Consider the following 19,343-nt stretch of genomic DNA (forward strand, 5'->3'; position numbering starts at 1 on the left):
GCATCTTTGACCTGGAGAATATTTCAGAGCCTTTACTCCCACTGGCTTCAGGGTCAAGTTAAACTCTCCTGTTCACTTTCCCTGTTGGAGAGAACTACCACTCATTGAGCCCCCGCTGTATGCCACATCGTTTCCATTTTATTTCATACTGGCAACAGTCCTGAGAGGTTGGTATCTTTGGCTTGCAGAGGTTAGGTAGCCTGTTCAAAATCACACATAAGGAGGCAGAGATGGGAACAGAGCCCTGAGGGCTGATTCTCAGCCTGGGACTGCTCTTCTGCCCTAAGTCTCTAGTAGGGTGCAGTCCAGATAGGCCTGCCCTCCTCCCTCTGGTCATGATCGGTCACCTGTCCATGTCTCCCAGTCACTATGCTGAGACCAAGACTGGGCTCAGATTTCTTGGGTCATTGGACCCTCCTTGGGACATTTCTTCCTTGCTCCCTTTCAGCACCTTTGCTTGGGATCAAATATCATTACCACCATCACCTGAATAAGAATTGGAGTGACCCAGCTCCCAGTCATGGCTGCCGCATCCATTAGCTTCTTTAAAGTGGAAATAGTAATACTTAACCCTGCAGGGATGTTGTGAGGACGAAAAATCATAATGTCTTAATGGTGGGCCAAAGTGGTGAGCTCAGTCCCAGCGGCTGTTATTAACAATATCCTCATTTCATTATCACCTTGTATTTGTTTAGGCTTTATCATAATGGCTAATATACACTGAGCACTTTCCATATATTTGCTCCTTTTGTTCTTTCCTTGTTCCCACAAAGTAGGCTCAGTGTAGTGGTTAAGAGAATGGACTCTGCAGAAAAGTGTCTGGTTCAAATTTGGTGGTGCTTCTTGCTCACTGTGTGACCTTGGGCAAGTTACTTAATCTCTCTGTGCCTCAGTTTCTTAATCTTTGAGGATAAAGATAGTACTTCCCTGACATGAAGTTAAAGGTTCTTACAGTGATTTTTTTTTTTTTTTCCTTTGAAGGTGCCAAGAGAGGGATGATATTATACTCCCCATTTTGGTTCAGGTCCTTGGAGAAGCAGAGACCAAGATGGGACTAAACTTGCAAGAGATTTATTGGGGAAGGGGGAAAAAGGGGAAGGAGCTAGCAGAGACAGGGAGAGCTATCAGGCTGCTGCCTATGAAGGAGCACCAGAAGGAAAGGGAGGGAGGGAGGAAGGGAGGGAGGGAAGGAGGGTGGGAGGGAGGGAGGGTAGGAAGGATGTTTGACTGCCTTGCAGTTCTGAGACAAATTTCTCTTGGGTTGATGGGAATTCCAGGAGCCAAGGTTGCCTGTCAGAGGATCCCCATCTTGCAGGAATGGGTCTGTGTTCATGTCCCTGCTGCACATGGAGTCATTGATTGGTTGGGAACAGTTGGTGGGAAGCGTGGCCTCCATGTGAATAAGCTGGGGGCATTTGTCAGTTATAGTCTCTGCCACAGGAGGCCTGAGAGTGTTAGGGTGCTGGAGATCACAGTGAGTTTGTGGCCAAGCTGGAATCCCACGAGGCTCCTTTACTGGAAAGTCCAGATGGACATCCTGGGGAATACCTTTTTCCTCAGGTGGCTGGCCAAGATCTCTAGCTCAGATTTCCCCTCTGGATTTCCCTCCTGGGCTTAGCAGGGAACAGAGCAATTTCTGTTAGTGGTGGAGGCTCTCCCTGAAAGCTGGTGGGAGTGTGGGTGTTGCTAGGTGGTGGTGACTGTCAGCCCTAACCATAGGCTTGATGGCATCAGAGTCTGGTGTGAGAGATGCTGTTGCTGTTGGCTCTTAGTTGGAGTGTGGGCTAACTCTGGACACACACTCTGGGCACCCCATCATCCCTCCCCTTGCTGAGCTTTGGAAGTCAGAGGGAAGAAGAGGTGAGGGTGGGCTGCTTTGTAGGACAGCAGCCGGACCCCGGCCAGAGGTGGATGCCAGGGTACTTTTGAGGACTTGTCTACAGATGGTCTTGGGGGCTCTGGAGTCAGATTGATTTCCCATCTGGTAGGAGGTGAATGTTGAGGGGGATAGGAGAGGGCAAAGCCATAGCTTTGGCCCACTTTCCCCTCACTTGCTCAGAGTGCCCTAGAGGAAGATGGCTGTCAGGTGGGTTGCAGCCCCCTTCTGGCTTGGAGCTTCTGGGAGGGGAGATCCCCTCTGAGGTCCCTGTAGTGGGCACTGTTGGCACCCTGCCTTATCCTTTTGAACAGGTGGTGCACCCCTCCCACAGCTGCTCCCTTCTCCAGGGAATTGCCCTTGGCTTCAGGATTAGAACCTCCCTCCCATCCCCCTAGCTCACAGCCAGTAACTGAATGAGGAGGGGCAGCCCTTTGCTTTAAGGTGGGACCCACTGTCAACCCCACCTTGCTCCCCTCACTTCCTCTCCTGAGGAAATCACATGCATCCAGATTGAGAAAGTCAAAGATACACTTACATATAACCTAATGATCCCATACCTGGGTATACACTGGCAGAGATGAAGTCTTATGTTCACACTAAGCCTGCATGCAAATGTTTGTAGCAGCTCTAGTCATGATTCCCCAAACCTGGAAACTGCCCAGATGTCTTTCGATGGGTGGATGGAGAAACACCATGGATGCCAGTCCATGCAATGGGATACTGCTTGGCGAATAGAGAGAACTACTGATATGCACAACTTGGATGAGTCTCAAAGGCATTATGTTGAGTGAAAGAAGCCAATCTCAAAAGATTGCAGCCCACCTATAGCTACGGAGAACAGTGTGGTTGTCAGGGGTGAGGGATGGATGGTGAGGGATGGTGTGCCCAAAGGGATAGCCTGCTGGAGTTGTTTTGGGCACGGAAAGTGGTGGTAGACACAAGAATCTCTACATGTGGGTTTTGGGTTTTTTTGTTTTTGGTTTTTTGGTTGTTTTTGTTGTTTTTGTTTTTGTCTTTTGAGTTTTTTTAGAGAGGGAGGAGGGGCAGAGGGAGAAGGAGAGAGAGAATCTTAAGCAGGGGCTCCATCTCACGACCCTGAGATCATGACCTGAGACGAAATCAAGAGTTGGACACTTAACTGACCAAGCCACCCAGGTGCCCCATACATGTGTTAAAATTAATAGAACTGTGTACCAGAAGGAATCAATTTTAGGGTAAGATAATTTTTTTCAAAAGTTCACGCACACCTTTATCTCTGCCTCAGGGAGCCCCTCAACTTTGGCCAGAATGGAGCAGCCCAAGGGGGTCGACTGGACAGTCATCATCCTGACATGCCAGTACAAGGATAGTGTCCCTGTCTTCCAGAGAGGTAGGGGACCCTCCCTTCCCACTTTGCCTCTGACATAGATTCCCCATCATAACCTTACAGCCCCACGAGCCAGGAAGACCTGGGTTCAAGCCCAGATTCTGCTTCTTTCTGGCCTTGTGACCCCAAGACACCTCATATCATTTAATTGAGACTCAGTTTTTTTCATCTGTTAAATGAGACTGGTTGTACTTACCTCATAGAGTTGGGTGAAGATCTAACGAGCGATTCCATGAAAAGCTACTAAGTGTTTGCTTTGGCAGCTCAAATGCTGAAACTGGAACCACACAGAGAAGGTTAGCATGGCTTCTCTGCGGGGATTGCATGCAAATTTGTGGAGCATTCCATTTTTTGTTTTTTTGGGTTTTTTTTACAAATATTGAATCATGACATTGTACAGCTGAAACAAATAGAATGTTATAGGTAATTATACCTCAATGAAAAAGAAGCTCCTGAGTCAAAGAAGGGAAAATAGGGACTCTCAGTAGATTTGCTCTAGATGCTTTGGACCAGGGTGGGGAGGCTGGGCGCCGGTCCCAGCTTGTGTTCTGACCCCAGAGCTGGAGGTGCGCCAGAAGCGGGAGCAGATCCCGCCCGGGACGCTGTTACTGGCTGTGGAGGACCCTGAGACGCGTGTGGGCAGCGGGGGAGCCACCCTCAATGCCCTGCTGGTGGCTGCCGAACACCTGAGTGCCCGGGCAGGCTTCACGGTGAGTGCTCCCGGAGCGCCCTCCTCCAGCACACGTCCTGGTCAGAACAGCGATGGGGGCTTCCAGCAGATTGTCTCCAAGTCACCAGCTCTTTTGGGGTTCCATCGCCTGGCCAGTGCAGCATCTGGTATTAATTTCTGTACCTGTAGATTGGGCAGACTCATCAGGGCGGCGAGGTGGGGGTGGGGTAGGCGGGGCAGAAGTCAGGGCCAGACTCTCTAGTGGTTTTAGAACATCGGAGCCAGGATCTCCAAATTAGGCTTTCTGGCTTCTCTTGAAAACTTCCATCTTGCTCTCCTGGCCTCTCCTTCCCCCATGGCAACTGTTTGTTGGAACTGGGATAGAGCTGCCTGCTTGGTGCATCGCACAGGGGTCAGTGTTCCCACTGGGGCCAACCCCCCCCCCAGCCTCTTCACTCGGTCACCTTGACCTCATGGCTCCCTGGCATAGGGAGTGAGAGTGGTCGCAGGGACGGAGGTGGCACTGGAAGGGGAGGCCACCACTGTGTAGTTTCTGTGGGGCTGACTTACCGTGAAGTCACCCAGCTAGCCCCACATTCTTGCCTATAGCTTCCCCTAAAAAATAGGGGCGGAGGGGTGGTCAAGGTGGAGGGCCACTAGGCTCCCTTATCCAGGAGGGGCCAGGGCCGCCCCTTGCCTGCCTGCGGCCATTGGTCCTGACTGTGTCTTTTCTTCCTTTGGTACCTGAGTGGATTTGTGTTGGGGTCTCTCCCTGGACAAGAGGAGAACATCCTTGGGTGCCATCTGCCCAGGCTTCTGTCCACAGGGCTCTTCCACATTTGACAGGTGGTGACATCTGATGTCCTGCACTCGGCCCAGATCCTCATCCTGCACATGGTTAGTAGAGGGCCATGCTGAAGGCTGGAACCATCAATCCTTGGGGTTAGATAGGTGTTCTATCTTTGTGTTTGTGCAAGGTGCTTATTGTGCACATCCAGAAGAATCAGAATCAGAATCGATCCAAGTGTCCAGAAGTAGGAAACAGGCTGAATATAAGCAGCAAAACGTTAGACAGTGATTTAAAAGTCCAGCTAACTCTATGCATTGGCCTGGAAAGAGACTTAACAACTCTGTGACCTTGGGCAAGTCACTTGACCCTTTCTTTCTAGGCCTTAGTTTCCTCATCTGTAAAATGAGGATGGCAACAGTTTCTACTTCATGTGGTAGTGTTGAGATGATCCACGTAAATACCAAACCGGGGCCTGGCCTGGCTCACTCTGAGCATTCAGGGAATGTGTTTTCATTGTTTACTGGGAAGAGCCAGCCACACAAGTTTATATAAAATGATCTCAGCTTTTTTTAAAAAAAAGATTGTATTTTAAAAAAAGATTTTATTTATTTATTTGACAGAGACAGAGAGAGAACACGAGAAGGGGCAGTGGCAGACAGAGGGAGAGGGAGAAGCAGGCTCCCCGCTGAGCAGGGAGCCCGATGCGGGGCTCGATCCCAGGACCCTGGGATCATGACCTGAGCCGAAGGCAGACGTTCAACCAACTGAGCCACCCAGGCGCACTCCTTGTTTAGATTTTTAAAAAAGTAATCTCTTCACCCAACCTGGGGCTCTAATTTACAATCCCGAGATCAAGAGTCACACGCTCTACCAACTGAGCCAGCCAGGTGCCCTTTGTAATTGAAATTTTGATTAAGATGGGTATAGATCCACATGCAAGAAATAATACAGAGAGAAGCCATTGTGAACTTTGCCCAGATTCCCCCAGTGGTAATATTTTCGAGAACTGTAGTATAACCACAGCTAGGATATTGACATTGATATAATTCCCAATCTTTTCCCCTAGTTTTATTGTAGTTGTGTGTGTGTGTGTGTGTGTGTTAAGTTCTGTCGTCTCCACCCTCTCATAATCTCATTAAAAAATTAAAAATCTGAAAGGATACAGCTCAAAATGAGGGCAATGGCTATTATCCCTGAGGAATTGTTTTCTTTTTGCAGATCTGCATTTTCTAATTTTTCACTATAATCATGTAATTGAAAACATTTTTTTTTAAAGATTTTATTTATTTATTTGAGAGAATGAGATAGAGAGAGCATGAGAGGGGGGAGGGTCAGAGGGAGAAGCAGACTCCCCGCCGAGCAGGGAGCCTGATGCGGGACTCGATCCCGGGACTCCAGGATCATGACCTGAGCCGAAGGCAGTCGCTTAACCAACTGAGCCACCCAGGCGCCCTAATTGAAAACATTGTAAGAAAAAACTCCGATGGGGCGCCTGGGTGGCTCAGTCAGTTAAGCATCTGCCTTCCCCTCAGGTCATGATCCCTGCTCAGTGGGGAGCCTGCTTCTCCCTCTCCCTCTGCTGCTCCCCCTGCTTGTGCTCTCTCTCTCAAATAAAAAAATTAATTAATTAATTAAAAAAAAACCACAAGAAAACACACTTACTTCAAGATTTTAAGTAATCTCGGGGCGCCTGGGTGGCTCAGTTGGTTGGGCAGCTGCCTTCGGTTCAGGTCATCGTCCCAGGGCCCTGGGATCGAGCCCCACATCGGGCTCCCTGCTCTGCGGAGAGCCTGCTTCTCCCTCTCCCTCTGCCTGCCCCTCTGCCTACTTGTGCTCTCTCTCTCTCAAATAAATAAATAAAATCTTAAGAAAAAAAAAAGGGGGCGCCTGGGTGGCTCAGTCGTTAGGCATCAGCCTTTAGCTCAGGTCACGATCCCAGGGTCCTGGAATTGAGCCCTGCCTCAGGCTCCCTGCTCAGTGGGAAGCGTGCTTCTCCCTCTCCTGCTCCCTCTGCTTGTGTTCCCTCTCTCACTGTGTCTCTCTCTGTCAAATAAATAAAATCTTAAAAAAAAAAAAAAAAAGATTTTAAGTAATCTCTACACCCAGTGTGTGGCTTGAACTCACAATCCTGATCAAGAGTCAAACGCTCCACTGACTGAGCCAGCCAGCCAGGAGCCTGAGAAAACACGTTTTTTTTTTTTTTTAAATCGTATTTTCTTCTTCTTTTTTTTTTTTTTAAAGATTTTTTTATCTATTTATTTGAGAGAGAGAATGAGATAGAGAGAGAGCATGAGACGGGGGAGGGTCAGAGGGAGAAGCAAACTCCCCACTGAGCAGGGAGCCCGATGCGGGACTCGATCCTGGGACTCGATCCTGGGACTCGATCCTGGGACTCGATCCTGGGACTCGATCCTGGGACTTGATCCTGGGACTCGATCCTGGGACTCGATCCTGGGACTCCAGGACTCCAGGACCACGACCCGAGCCGAAGGCAGTCGCCCAACCAATTGAGCCACCCAGGCGCCCCTGAGAAAACACGTTTTAAGAGTCTTCTAGCTTGATGGCTTCCTGCCTTGTGCCGCTGATAGGGTGTCCCGAGGCTCTCTGCCCTGAGGGTTCTTTCTCCTGTCCCCGCTCCCTCCCTAGGGCCGAGATTTCCCTTTTGATGACTGTGGCCGGGCCTTCACCTGCCTCCCCGTGGAGAACCCCCAGGCTCCGGTGGAGGCCGTGGTCTGCAACCTGGACTGCTTGCTGGACATCATGAGCCATCGGGTAGGGCTGGTGGTGACCATGGGGCCTCCTCCCAGAGAGAGACAGAGCTCTCCCTCTGCACCACAGGCTCTGCAGTCTGTGCTGGGGCAGACAGGGGATGCCAGGAAGAACGGCTTCGGGGTGCCCAGAGTTAGGGCTTCAGGAAGTTAGTCTGGGCCATGCCGGTGGAGAGGTGGGCATGTAGAGGGAAGGACCAGCCTCAAGACCAAAGGTCAGGGGAGGCCCCGTTACCTCAGCAGCCAGAGTCCTCCTGGACAGGCCACGACTGCGTTGTGTGGGAGCAGAGGGAGGGCCGGGCCAGGCCAGCGGCTACAGGCTCTCTCTCCTCCACAGCTGGGCCCAGGCTCCCCACCAGGTGTGTGGGTTTGCAGCACTGACATGTTGCTCTCTGTTCCTCCGAACCCAGGTGAGCCTGAGAAGGCTTGGGACTGCCTACCCTAGCCACAGCCAGAAACCGGTCTTCACTTGGTCTCTGGGACTGGCTTGCTGCCCTGTTCAGAAGGGAAACTGTAGGATGTGGAGCCTGAAGCCCAGACCCAGAGGCCGGGCTTCCCTTCCCCCATCGGGCTTCTGTCTGCCTGGCTAGAGAATGGAGACACCCCGCCCTGCCCCTTCGGCCCTGCAGGGCTCTGTGGAAGAATTTTGGGAGGGCAGGTGGTGTCATTCTCCCAGAGGAATGTCCATTTGGCTTTGGAAACCATATTCCCTTTAGAGGTGTCTGGATGTCCCTGCCCTGAGCTCTTGCCTCCTCCTGGCTGGGGCCCCCTGCCTTGGGTTGGGGCCCTCAGGGAACCTCCTAACTGCCTGACTCACAGGGATCAGCTGGGACAACTTCCGGGGAGCCAGAGTGATTGCCCTTCCAGGGAGCACGGCCTATGCCCGGAACCATGGTGTTTACCTTACTGACTCCCAGGTACTGCCCCTGGGACAGCGGTGTGGGCCGCCGAACCATCTGGGTTGGCCTCCTGGTCCTCTGCTTGGGGAAGCCTCTCATCCTGGACTTCCTGGCATGGTCTGGATTTGGAGCATTTCCCCTGCAAACAGCCCTTTTGCTCACTTAGTCTTTTGCCAAACGCGAATCACGCACTGGCCACTGGCCGCGTGCTAGGTTCTGTGCCTGTGCTCGGGGCTGTGAAGACATTCAAAGCCTGCCCTCTGCCGTCGGGGGGTGGGAGTCTCCGGCGCTCGCGTCCCTGCGAGCACGCTGGGACCTGCCAGACTTCGTCCCAGCTGTTCATTTGGAGAACACCTTGCCCTTCCCTCCTGACTGATCCTCTCTTGCTCCTTTCCCTAACTCGGTTTTCTCCCCCCTCCACATAGGGCTTCGTTTTGGACATTTACTACCAGGGCACGGAGGCAGAGATACAACGGTGTGCCAGGCCGGATGGGCGGGTACCACTGGTACAGCTGCCAGACCCACGCTGGGGGCTTTGGAGGCCTTCTGGGATGAGGAGGGGAGGGTTTGCCTTCCTGCTCAGGGCAGAGCTCCACTCCTTCCAGAAGATTCTGGGGTGGCCTAGAACCAGAAGCCGAGTAAGGTCTAGAACTGGCATTCAGGGGAGTCGGTGGAGCTAGAAGCTGAAGAAGGTGTGGCCTTGGGATTCAGGGTCTTGTCCCAAACCAGAAAGGCTAGAACCAGAATGTGGGGAATTTGGGGAATGCAGTTGGGAGGAAGTCTAGAATCCAACTTGGGGGATCCTTCTAGAACTGGAAGGAAGCCTAGAATCCAACTTGGGGGATCCTTCTAGAACGAAAGACAAGGATAGGACTGTTGGGTAAGGGTTTGGGACTGGATCTTGAGGAAGACAGGGAACTATTTTTTGTTCTCTATCTCTAGTTCAGGAAGGCCTGAAAATGGAGGGGGGTGTCAGAACGTCCCCGTTGAGTGTCCCTGAGTGGGAGCCACTCCCAATAAGCCTGGAGCCTGGGTGCTGGAGTGGTCCAGAGACAAAGTACCCTGCCTGGTATGGCAGCCAACCTTGCCTGGCCCATCTGCATGGGCCTTCCCATGCCCTTCCCAACTCAGGCCCAAGCCTGGCCCCAGCATCCCCACCCCCCAACCTGACCCTGACCTTTCCAGGTCTCCGGGGTCACCTTCTTCTCTGTGGAGACTGCCGAGCACCTCCTGGCCACCCATGTGAGCCCGCCCTTGGATGCCTGCACCTACATGGGCTTGGACTCTGGAGCCCGGCCAGTCCAGGTGACCGGGGGCGTGGGCTGGGGTCCCCAGGCCTTGGATAGAGGCCCTGACACTGGCAGCCTGGTTGGGTGGCCTTGGGCCAGTGTCTGGGAATGCGACTGCCCCAGCTCAACCTAGGAACCTTCCCAATAGCTGTGCTTCCTACCCCTGCCCCAGCTGTCTCTCTTTTTCGACATCCTGCTCTGCATGGCCCGGAATGTGAACAGGGAGAACTTCCTGGTGGGGCAGCCCCCGGAGATGGGGCAAGGTGACTCGGACGTCGCGGGTTATCTGCAGGCTGCCCGGGCTGAGCTGTGGAGGGAGCTTCGCGATCAGCCCCTCACCATGGGTGGGTACTGTCACTTGGCTCTCTGAGGTGGGGAGACCACAGGAGTGAGGACCCCTAGGATGAGGCTGCTGCCTGCCTGGCCCCCTGGCTCCTGGACCAGGCAGGCCTAGTGCATGCCAGACAATGACCCCTCTCCCAGTCCAGAACCCATAACTCTCTTCCCTTCTTCCTTTGTCTCATTCCTGGGCTCCAGTCCTAGTCTTTCTACTTTCTAGCTGTGTGACTTGGACAGGTGGCTGAGCCTCTCTGGATCTCAACTTCCCCATGGGCACAGTGGGCTCATTGGCGTGCCTGCCTTCCCAGGGCCTCATTAAGATATGTCTTCCGGTGGGAGACATCAGAGCTGTAGCAGGCACGGAGTTGGGGTCAGTCCTTGTATCTTTACAGCTTATGTCCCCGACGGCAGCTACAGCTACATGACCAGCTCGGCCAGTGAGTTCCTGTGCAGCCTCACGTTCCCTGGGGCTCCCAGGGCCCGGGTAGTGCACTCCCAGGTGGAGGTAAGGCCTGCCTGGAGGGAGGGCCGGCGGAAGTGCCTGGGGGTGCCTGCGGACGGATGGGGCGGGGGCTCCCGGAAAGGGAAGGGATAGCCCGCGCTTGGGACAGATCACCTACGCGTGTAGGCGTGATTGTTCTCATTGTTTACATGAGGCCCTGGAGGCTCAGAGAGGTTAAGTAGCTTGCTTCAAGCCACAGAGCCAATAGGTGGCCAAGTCGGGATTCTCCATCCGGGTCTGCCTGACTGAGAGACTAGAGAAGCCACTCTCTGCGGGCTCTGCTTGGGGAGACAGGCACATTTGAGGCGATGGGCCAGGGTCAGTGCCATGGGCTGAGGAAGCGGGCAGGGAGAGTTCATAGGTGGCTCTCAGGGTGGCAGGGGTGGGGATTCCCGGGAGAGCTGTCATCTGGGGCGGGGGACCTCCGTCACTGAGTGCAGATTTGCTCTGGGGAGAACGCAGGCAGAGCGTGCCACGGGGGGAGCAGCATGAGCAAGGTGGGAGGGGAGCTGGTCTGCGGCTGGGGCCGGGGCAGAGGGGCCTGGCTGGCCGTCAGGCTCGGGGAGCGGCAGGAATTCTGGCTGGGGCCTTGGACGCGGAGGGGGATTGGGCAGCCCCGGGTGCGGGGCGCTCACGACCTCCTCCCTGCTTCGCAGGAACTGCAGCTCCTGGGCGCCGGGAGCTCTGTGGTCAGCTGCCTGCTCGAGGGCCCTGTCCAGCTGGGTGCTGGGAGTGTCTTGCAGCACTGCCACCTGCAGGTGAGGTCAGAGGGCAGGGCGGAGGGAGGGCAGGCCTCCAGGGGCCAGGGTCCTGGGTGCGCTGGGGGGGCACTAAGGGCTGTGCTAGGATGCCTGCCTTTTCTTCTTCCAGGGCCCCATTCACATCGGCCCTGGCTGCCTCGTGAGTGGCCTGGACACGGCGCAGTGCGAGGCCCTGCGTGGCTTGGACCTGCATGACCTCGTCCTGCAGGGACACCACGTGCAGCTACACGGTGCTCCCGGCCGTGTCTTCACCCTTGTTGGTCGTCTGGACAGCTGGGAGGCAGGTGTCCATCCCTCCTCCCTCACCGCCCATCTTAAGGCTTTGGGGAGCCCCGAGGGTCCCAGCCTAGCGCCTACACCACTGCAAGTCTCTCTGAGGGACGGGCGGAGGGGGGGTGAGGAGGGTGTGGCTAGTAGTCTCAGCAGGCCTTTCCCTCCCTCCTTGTCCGCTCTGTGTGGCGGGCTGGCTGGGGATTTTTATGCCCATGTTGTAGGCCAGACACTGAGGTTCAGAGAGGGTGGTGACCTGCCTTGGACTGCAGAGCCAGTTACGGTGGGATGGGCCTAGAAGCAGGGTTCCGCTGCGAGTTCCCGGCACCTGGGCAGGAGCACTGAGGCTCCGGGGCTTGGTGCGGTGTTACAGAACTTGCTTGTGTATGTGCCCGTGTCTCTTCCTGTCCTCTCTGGCCTTAGGGTCCCTCACCCCTTCCTGTGGCCCCGGAGGCCCTGACTGCCTCCTCCTCTTCCCCCAGAGGCAGGGGACAGGAACATACCTCAACATGTCCTGGAGTGAATTCTTTCAGAAGACAGGCGTTCGGTAAGGTGGATGACCCCGATGGGCCTCCATAGGCCTGGGCGGCCAGGGGGACTGCTTCTCTGCGGCTCACCCCTGCCGTTGCTCCTGCCCCCGAGGGCAGCACCCGGCACCCCCAACCATCCCGGGGGCCTGGGATAGTTTTGGGCAGCCTGATTTGCCCCAGCATCTTCCCTGGCAACTCCAAATTCCTAGCTCTGCTCAGGCTTTGGGATTTGGTTCAGTGGTCTGGGAAAGGAGGCAAGGCAGCTGGGCCTCCCTCCCTGAGTTGTCCGCTTGGGCTGCCTCTGGAGGAGTTTGTCCTGTCCCCATGAATGAGCCAGCTCCCAGCTGACAGGCAGTCAGGGCTTGGTGATCAGGCAGGAGCCCTTGTTGCCCCGCCTTCCCCTCCCTCCCCCTAATGTGCCTTTTCCCCACATCAGAGACTGGGATCTGTGGGATCCAGACACCACCCCTGCAGAGCGTTGCCTTCTTAGTGCCCGCCTCTTTCCCGTGCTCCACCCCTTGAGGGCCTTGGGGCCCCAGGACTTGCTGTGGATGCTGGACCCCCAGGAGGATGGAGGCAAGGCCCTAAGGGCCTGGCGGACCTGTTGGCGTCTGTCCTGGGAGCAGCTGCAGCCGTGCCTGGACCGGGCTGCCACACTGGCCTCCCGCCGGGACCTGTTCTTCCACCAGGCCCTGGGGAAGGTGAGGCATGTGCTGGAGGCCCGGCAGGACCTCAGCCTGCGCCCACTGATCCGTGCTGCTGTCCGAGAGGGCTGTCCTGGGCCCCTGCTGGCCACGCTGGACCACGGTGAGTGTGCTGGAAAGCCAGTCCCACCGTCACCTGCCCTCCCTGCCCTCTGAGTCATCAGTCTGAGGGCACTAGGGAGCCAGGAGACTTTAAAGCAGGGGAGGGATGCAGTGAAGTGTACTTGTAACTTTGTGGGAAGTTTCATCCCTGTCAGTGGGGAGTTTGGTGAGAGGCTGGGGCCTGGGGCTGAGCCTCGGGGTCCTGTGAGCATCGGCAAACCCTGCATGTTTTGCAGTGGGCTGGGATGTCGTTGGCTCCATCTTGAGGCCCAGGCGCACTAGCTAGGGGCTCAGCCTTAGCCTCGTGGGCAGCACCTCATTATCCCCATTTAAGCTGGTTGGTGGTGGGGCTGAGACTAAAACCCAGGTGGTTGGACCCTGGAGCCTGAGCTCATAACCACTATGGATATCCCGGGTGAGGGGTGAAGAGGCACATCTGGGATGGGGCTGATGAGAAGAACTCTTCCGGGCAGAGAAGCGGGGAACATTCATGGGCAAGGACACATCCTGGGCAAAAGTGAAGAGGTGTGAGGGACCTCTTGTTTGGGGATTGCCGAGTAGTATTCTGGGGCAGAGGGCAATGGGGGCAGGCCCCTTCCCCCACCACCCTGACTCCTGGTCTCTCAGTTGCAGCTGGTGCGGGAGACCCTGGTGTGGCAGCCCGGGCTCTGGCCTGTGTGGCCGATGTCCTGTGCTGCATGGCAGAGGGCCGAGGAGGCTTACGGAGTGGGCCAGCTGCCAACCCTGGGTGGATGCAGCCCTTCTCGTACCTGGAGTGTGGAGACCTGGCGGGGGGTGTGCATGCGCTTGCCCAGGAGCGGGACAAGTGGCTGAGCAGGTGGGTGCTAATGATGTCAGAGCCTTTGCGAGGTCCCTGGCCATCCTTGGAGGTAGAAACCCACGGAGAGTTAGGGGCGTCCTCCTCCCCAGGGTAGGGTTACCCAGGGCAGTCAGGTCCCCAAGCGCAGGCAGTTCACCCCCAGCTTGGGGCTGCATGCCACCATCTGTCCCTTCCCTCTTGGCAGGCCAGCCTTGCTAGTGCGAGCTGCCCGCCACTACGAGGGAGCCGGGCAGATTCTCATCCGCCAGGCTGTGATGTCAGCCCGGCAGTTTGTGTCCACGGAGCCAGCAGAGCAGCCAGCTCCTGGACAGTGGGTGGTGGCTGAGTGCCCGGCTCGGGTGGATTTCTCAGGTGAGCCTTTGGGGGTGGGGGTGAGGGTGGCCACCCCAGAGCGGGGCTGGCAGCCCTTATGACCCACTTGGTCTTATCCAATTGCTGAAGGTGGCTGGAGCGACACGCCACCCCTTGCCTATGAGCTCGGTGGGGCAGTGCTGGGTCTGGCCGTGCGAGTGGATGGCCGCCGGCCCATCGGGGCCAGGGCACGCCGCATCCCAGAGCCCGAGCTGTGGCTGGCAGTGGGGCCTCGGCAGGACAAGATGGCCCTGAAGATAGTGTGCTGGAGCCTGGATGACCTGCGGGATTACTGCCAGCCCCATGCCCCAGGTCAGGGCACTTTGACATCTCCAGGCGGGGATGGCACTCGTGTCCAGCTGAGGGGTGGGGGCAGAACCTTGGAGACCCTGCAGGCCACAGAGGCCTGGCCTGAGGGTGAGCCGGTCTGTATCCTGCCTAGGTGCATATAGGCCTAGGAGGTAGGGCTGGCACATTTGCCTCTGCTGGGAGACCAGAGGCCCTTTCATGGTTTAGAGATGGGGCCTACAATACTGTTGGGCTTTTGTCCCCCGGGGAGCCTCATGCTGGGCTGGGCAGTAATGGAGGTGGCTTGGGGTATCTGCTTCTGCCCTTGGAGACCAGATTCCTTGCTGGTCCCTCCACAGGGGCTCTGCTGAAGGCAACCTTCATCTGTGCGGGGATCGTGCATGTCGGCTCCAAGCTTTCGCTGCGAGAGCAGCTGCTGCACGCCTTCGGGGGAGGCTTCGAGCTGCACACCTGGTCGGAGCTGCCCCACGGTTCTGGTCTTGGTGAGCCGGTCCTGCTCCCTGCTGCCCACCATCTGCATCCCCAACCTCTGGCCTCACCTCTGATCCCCCCCGAGCCTCTGCCCAGCAGAGGGAGTGGGGGGGGCAGGACTGGGCTGGGCAGAGCTGTTTCATGGCTGGCGCCTTTCTCTGCACCTGCAGGCACGAGCAGTATCCTGGCAGGCGCAGCCCTGGCTGCCGTGCAGAGGGCCGCGGGCCGGGCGGTGGGCACCGAGGCCCTGATCCATGCGGTGCTGCACCTGGAACAGGTGCTCACCACAGGTATGGGACTGCCCTGAGGCAGGCGGGAGGTCGTGGGCATTTCCCCAAGGCTCTGCAGGGGCTCCCTGGACTTGCAGACGGCCACATAACTGTACTACTCCTTAAAGTGGTTACAGTGTCCTTACCACTCTGACCCTTTCTGCTTGGTTTTCAACTTGAAATGTTTCAACCTCCAACGGCCTAATGCTTTAGGAGCACCTACTAAGTGCCAGATTCTGTGCTGCAGTTTTCATGTGTCCTATTAGGTACCCGTTATACCAGGTGCTATTCCCCATGATTCTCTCCCCACATAGGGCTGTCCCTCAGGGTGGGGCTGGGCAGAGGTGGGTTTGGAATAGAGAATAGAGCTTTTAGCTTGCCTTCTGGCCACTTGCCCCTCCCTTGGGCTGTGGTCATTTGTGCCCCCCACTACTATATGGGGGGTGCGCAGAGGGCCCAGTACATGGCTCTGATCATAATGGAATGTTACTAGCTTCTCCTCCACACCACTGTGGCCCCTTGGAATCCACAAGGGAGCGCAGCTGGAGGTTTGTCTGACCCCAGATCCTATGGAGATCCCATAGGTCCACGTGCAGGGCCTCACGTGCATGACGCTGGGAAGGAAGCTGCTGCAAAGAGAGAGAGATGCCTGACTATGGCATCTCCTCTGGCCACTTTGTAGCCCCACCTCCTCCTTCCATTGCCGTGATTCACACCCCAGAATGGGTAGTCACTAGCAAGGAGGGGGAGGGGGCTTTTCACTTTCCTTCTGAGGTGTACCATTCAAATCCTTCATTTGGTCAATTGACAATGATTTATTAAGTATCCACTCTGTGTCGGGCCTTGGGGATAAAATGAGCAAATGAGCAAAAACAGGGTCCTTTCCCTCAGAAGTCCTATGGTCTATTGGAGACAGACTTTAATCAATAACCACTGAAATGAACGTATAATTACAAGCTGTGCTGAGTGCTCTGAAGGAGGGGGTTGCTGTTAAAAAGAGTTCTTGACATTCGGGGCCCGAAGCCAACCGCCTTGTCTTGGCTGTAAAGTTCCAGATGCTTCCTGTCATTGGCATTTTGTACTTCAGTCCTTGCAGGCCCTTCCCCAGATATGGAAGGCCTATCTCAGAATTATCTCAAATAGTGTCACTTTTTTTTTTTTAAAGATTTTATTTATTTATTTGACAAAGAGACACAGCGAGAGAGGGAACACAAGCAGGGGGAGTGGGAGAGGGAGAAGCATGCTCCCCGCTGAGCGAGGAGCCTGATGTGGGGCTCGATCCCAGGACCCCAAGATCATGACCCGAGCCGAAGGCAGATGCCCAACGACTGAGCCACCAAGGTGCCCCTAAATAGTGTCACTTTTATATAGCTGCAAGAGGAAGAGATCCATACCGTTCATTGCTAAAGTAAGATGTGAACAAGCTCTTTCAAGTTCAATGAGAGATGCTGAAAAGCTGATTTCTAACATCAACACCCTTTATTAGAAAAGACAGGGTGCAGGGGCCTGTTAGGCTGCAGGGCAAGTCCTATGTCATCTCTCCTGGAGGGGAGAAGTTTACCATTAGGGCTTACCCTTTGATGTGTTTTACCTCAATTCCATTTACAGTTAGGTCTGCAACTCGGGCCTTGTGAGTTCCAAGCTTGGCTCCAGAGTGAAACCCTTTCCCCTTGCTGGGCTTGTCCTGTTCCCAGGTCTGGGGGCAGAAGTTGCACAGCTCACCTGGCCCAGCCTGAGTTGGGGGAAGCTGTCTTCCCACACTGGTTCCTGCCAGGGGTGCAGGGCTGGGAGCCGGGGCTGGGAGCCAGAAGTTGAGCCAGATAGGCTCCAAAAGTGATGGGACCCTGGGCTTGCAGGAGGTGGCTGGCAGGACCAAGTGGGTGGCCTTATGCCTGGCATCAAGGTGGGGCGCTCCCGGGCTCAGCTGCCACTGAAGGTGGAGGTGGAGGAGATCACTGTGCCTGAGGGCTTTGTCCAGAAGCTCAGCGACCACCTGCTCCTCGTGTACACTGGCAAGACCCGGCTGGCACGGAATCTGCTGCAGGTGAGCCCTGGTCCCGGGACGAGGGAGGGAGGTGGATGGCTCAGCCGGGCCCAGATCCTTGCTGCCTCCCTCCCGCCCCATCTGCAGGACGTGCTGAGGAGCTGGTATGCCCGGCTGCCTGCCGTCGTGCGGAACGCCCACAGCCTGGTGCAGCACACCGAGGAATGTGCTGAAGCCTTCCGCCGAGGTGAGGTGCTTCTTGCTGGGTCTCAGGGCATCAGGAGCGAGTACCTTGTTGCCTGTGGGTCTGGGCCAGGACCCTTTGCAGGCTTGCCTCAGGCCCCATGTATGAGGCCCCTGGAGACAGAAACCTACTGTCCGTCCTCTGCAGGGTCTTACACTTAGGTGGGAGCTATATCTTAGGGTAACACTTGCACCCTGAGGAAGGCCTCCAGCCCCACCGAGCAGGCAGCAGACTGGGGAGGAGGCTCAGCCCCATTGTTGAGCTCCCGAGTCAGTGGATCAGGGTTCCGTGTGTGGCCACAGTTGACTGAACACTGTATTGGGCCCCATGCAGCTGCTCTTGGCACTTCAGTCTTCAGACAACCCTGTGTGTTGGGCTTCGGCACTCCTGTTTCCAGCCAGCACTGGACCTAGGTTTTTAACCATGACACTGGTTAAGTAGTGTCTCTTGGCACCTCATTTGGTCTACAAATGGGTGTTGAAGGAATATCCTGGTTCAGGCAGGCCACTCCCTTCTGCCCCCTCTCCAGGAAGCCTGCCTCTGCTGGGCCAGTGCCTGACCTCCTACTGGGAGCAAAAGAAGCTCATGGCTCCAGGCTGTGAGCCCCTGGCTGTGCGGCGTATGATGGATGTCCTGGCCCCCCACGTGCATGGCCAGAGCCTGGCAGGGGCAGGTGGAGGGGGTTTTCTCTATCTGTTGACCAAGGAGCCGCGGCAAAAAGAGGCTCTGGAGGCTGTCCTGGCCAAGACTGAGGTACCTGATGGTGTTGGGGGTGTGGTAATTGGTGGGGGACAGGAGCCCTCACTGTGGCCCACCACTAACCAGGGGCTACAGCTGCAAGTCCCCCTGACCACCTTGCAGCATGAGGTTTGTGGCCTGAGACTTGCCCAGAGCCTCCTGTCCTCTAAACACTTCCTGTTCTTTGCTCCTAGGGCCTCGGGAACTACAGTGTCCACTTGGTAGAAGTGGACACTCAGGGCCTGAGCCTGCAGCTGCTAGGGGATGAGACCTCAACCTGATGCTCCTTCCCAGAAGCTTGTCCCTCTGTAAGAGGAGAAAACCTGGAGCTACAGCAGCCCCACCTTTCCTTCCCCCATGAAAGTGTCAGCCTTCTACTCTCTACCCACCCCTTTATGAACCTGCTCCCAAAGGAAGCCAGCCAACGTGAGCTTGGGCCCAGCCCTTTCTGAAGCTTGGTGAAACAGATGGTGCCTGGGAATAGGACTGTGACCTCCTGGTTGACTGTGGTCTAGGCCTAGCCTCTGCTCTATCTGGACACAGGCGAGTCCTAAGCTGAGTGTCCCATTTGGCCTTTACAGATCTCTGGCCCGCCTTGGGCCTTGGCCTCCTTACTCTCCATGAGGGCCTGGAAAAAGGATGACCAGCTTTAGCAGATGGCTGGGGTCCTTGGTAAGGCCAACCCTGAAGAGGCTCTTCGAGGCATTTCCTGTGGCCTTCCTTAGAGGTCAGGCTTTTGCCTGAGAAGAGAGTTCCTGTTCAACACTCATTCCTAGGCTGACTTGATGGGGGAGGGGGAACAGGGGTGTGGGTCCCTACTCTTGTTTGTGGCCATGAGCCAATGTGGTCTTACAGCAAGTCACTGCTAATAGAGGCCTTAACCGTTAACACTACAGACTATGCCACATGACCCAATGCCAATGGGCACTCGATTCTCAGGATTGCAACCTTCTTGGAATAAATGTGCTCTGCCCTTCCAGGTTGTTTTCATAAAGTTCTTTTTTGTTCTTGCCAGGAGTAATTCCCACTTGCCTTGGCACTGTGGGAAACTCCCCCTGGGATGATCCAGCTTCTGGTGCTAAGGGCCCAAGAGGGGGATGAGGATCCAGGGTTAGATGAGGTTGAGGTGCATGCTTTCATGTGGGTCCTGACAGTGGTGTGCGCCCCTCTGGGTGTGGGAGGAGGCTGAGGCTTTAGGCTTTTGCCTTCACACTTCAGTGCAACTGGTGGACCTGTCTTGCCCTATAGCATCCAGCCCTCCCTGGAA

General features: G+C 55.8%; 1 protein-coding gene and 1 non-coding gene across 5 annotated transcripts in view; both read left to right on the forward strand.

The window, feature by feature from the left end:
• FCSK (fucose kinase) overlaps positions 1-19,055 on the forward strand; it is a 32,072-nt gene extending 13,017 nt beyond the window's left edge. Inside the window, exons 5-27 of one of the 4 annotated variants that reach the window (XM_035024806.1) lie at positions 3,144-3,248; positions 3,804-3,955; positions 4,762-4,812; positions 7,352-7,477; positions 7,811-7,883; positions 8,293-8,390; positions 8,798-8,878; positions 9,558-9,677; positions 9,834-10,005; positions 10,393-10,505; positions 11,159-11,260; positions 11,373-11,543; positions 12,016-12,080; positions 12,500-12,870; positions 13,497-13,707; positions 13,895-14,061; positions 14,152-14,373; positions 14,709-14,852; positions 15,012-15,131; positions 16,967-17,154; positions 17,242-17,341; positions 17,868-18,091; positions 18,271-19,055. In XM_035024806.1, coding sequence (XP_034880697.1) covers positions 3,167-3,248; positions 3,804-3,955; positions 4,762-4,812; positions 7,352-7,477; positions 7,811-7,883; positions 8,293-8,390; positions 8,798-8,878; positions 9,558-9,677; positions 9,834-10,005; positions 10,393-10,505; positions 11,159-11,260; positions 11,373-11,543; positions 12,016-12,080; positions 12,500-12,870; positions 13,497-13,707; positions 13,895-14,061; positions 14,152-14,373; positions 14,709-14,852; positions 15,012-15,131; positions 16,967-17,154; positions 17,242-17,341; positions 17,868-18,091; positions 18,271-18,357 — 3,240 coding nt within the window. In that variant the 5' untranslated portion in view covers positions 3,144-3,166 and the 3' untranslated portion in view covers positions 18,358-19,055. Of the gene's footprint in view, positions 1-2,991; positions 3,035-3,143; positions 3,249-3,803; positions 3,956-4,761; positions 4,813-7,351; positions 7,478-7,810; positions 7,884-8,292; positions 8,391-8,797; positions 8,879-9,063; positions 9,442-9,557; positions 9,678-9,833; positions 10,006-10,392; positions 10,506-11,158; positions 11,261-11,372; positions 11,544-12,015; positions 12,081-12,499; positions 12,871-13,496; positions 13,708-13,894; positions 14,062-14,151; positions 14,374-14,708; positions 14,853-15,011; positions 15,132-16,966; positions 17,342-17,867 lie in introns of those variants that run through there. The other 3 variants (XM_035024804.1, XM_035024807.1, XM_035024808.1) reach the window with 3 other exon arrangements.
• On the forward strand, positions 3,493-3,599 carry LOC118023907. The gene has a single exon (XR_004682930.1). It is a non-coding gene; the product is annotated as a U6 spliceosomal RNA (small nuclear RNA).
• Positions 19,056-19,343: the final 288 nt, after the last annotated feature.

This window comes from Mirounga leonina, unplaced genomic scaffold, assembly GCF_011800145.1.
Source record: "Mirounga leonina isolate KUSES-001 unplaced genomic scaffold, KU_Mleo_1.0 Mir_180, whole genome shotgun sequence".
Classification (NCBI taxonomy): domain Eukaryota; kingdom Metazoa; phylum Chordata; class Mammalia; order Carnivora; family Phocidae; genus Mirounga; species Mirounga leonina.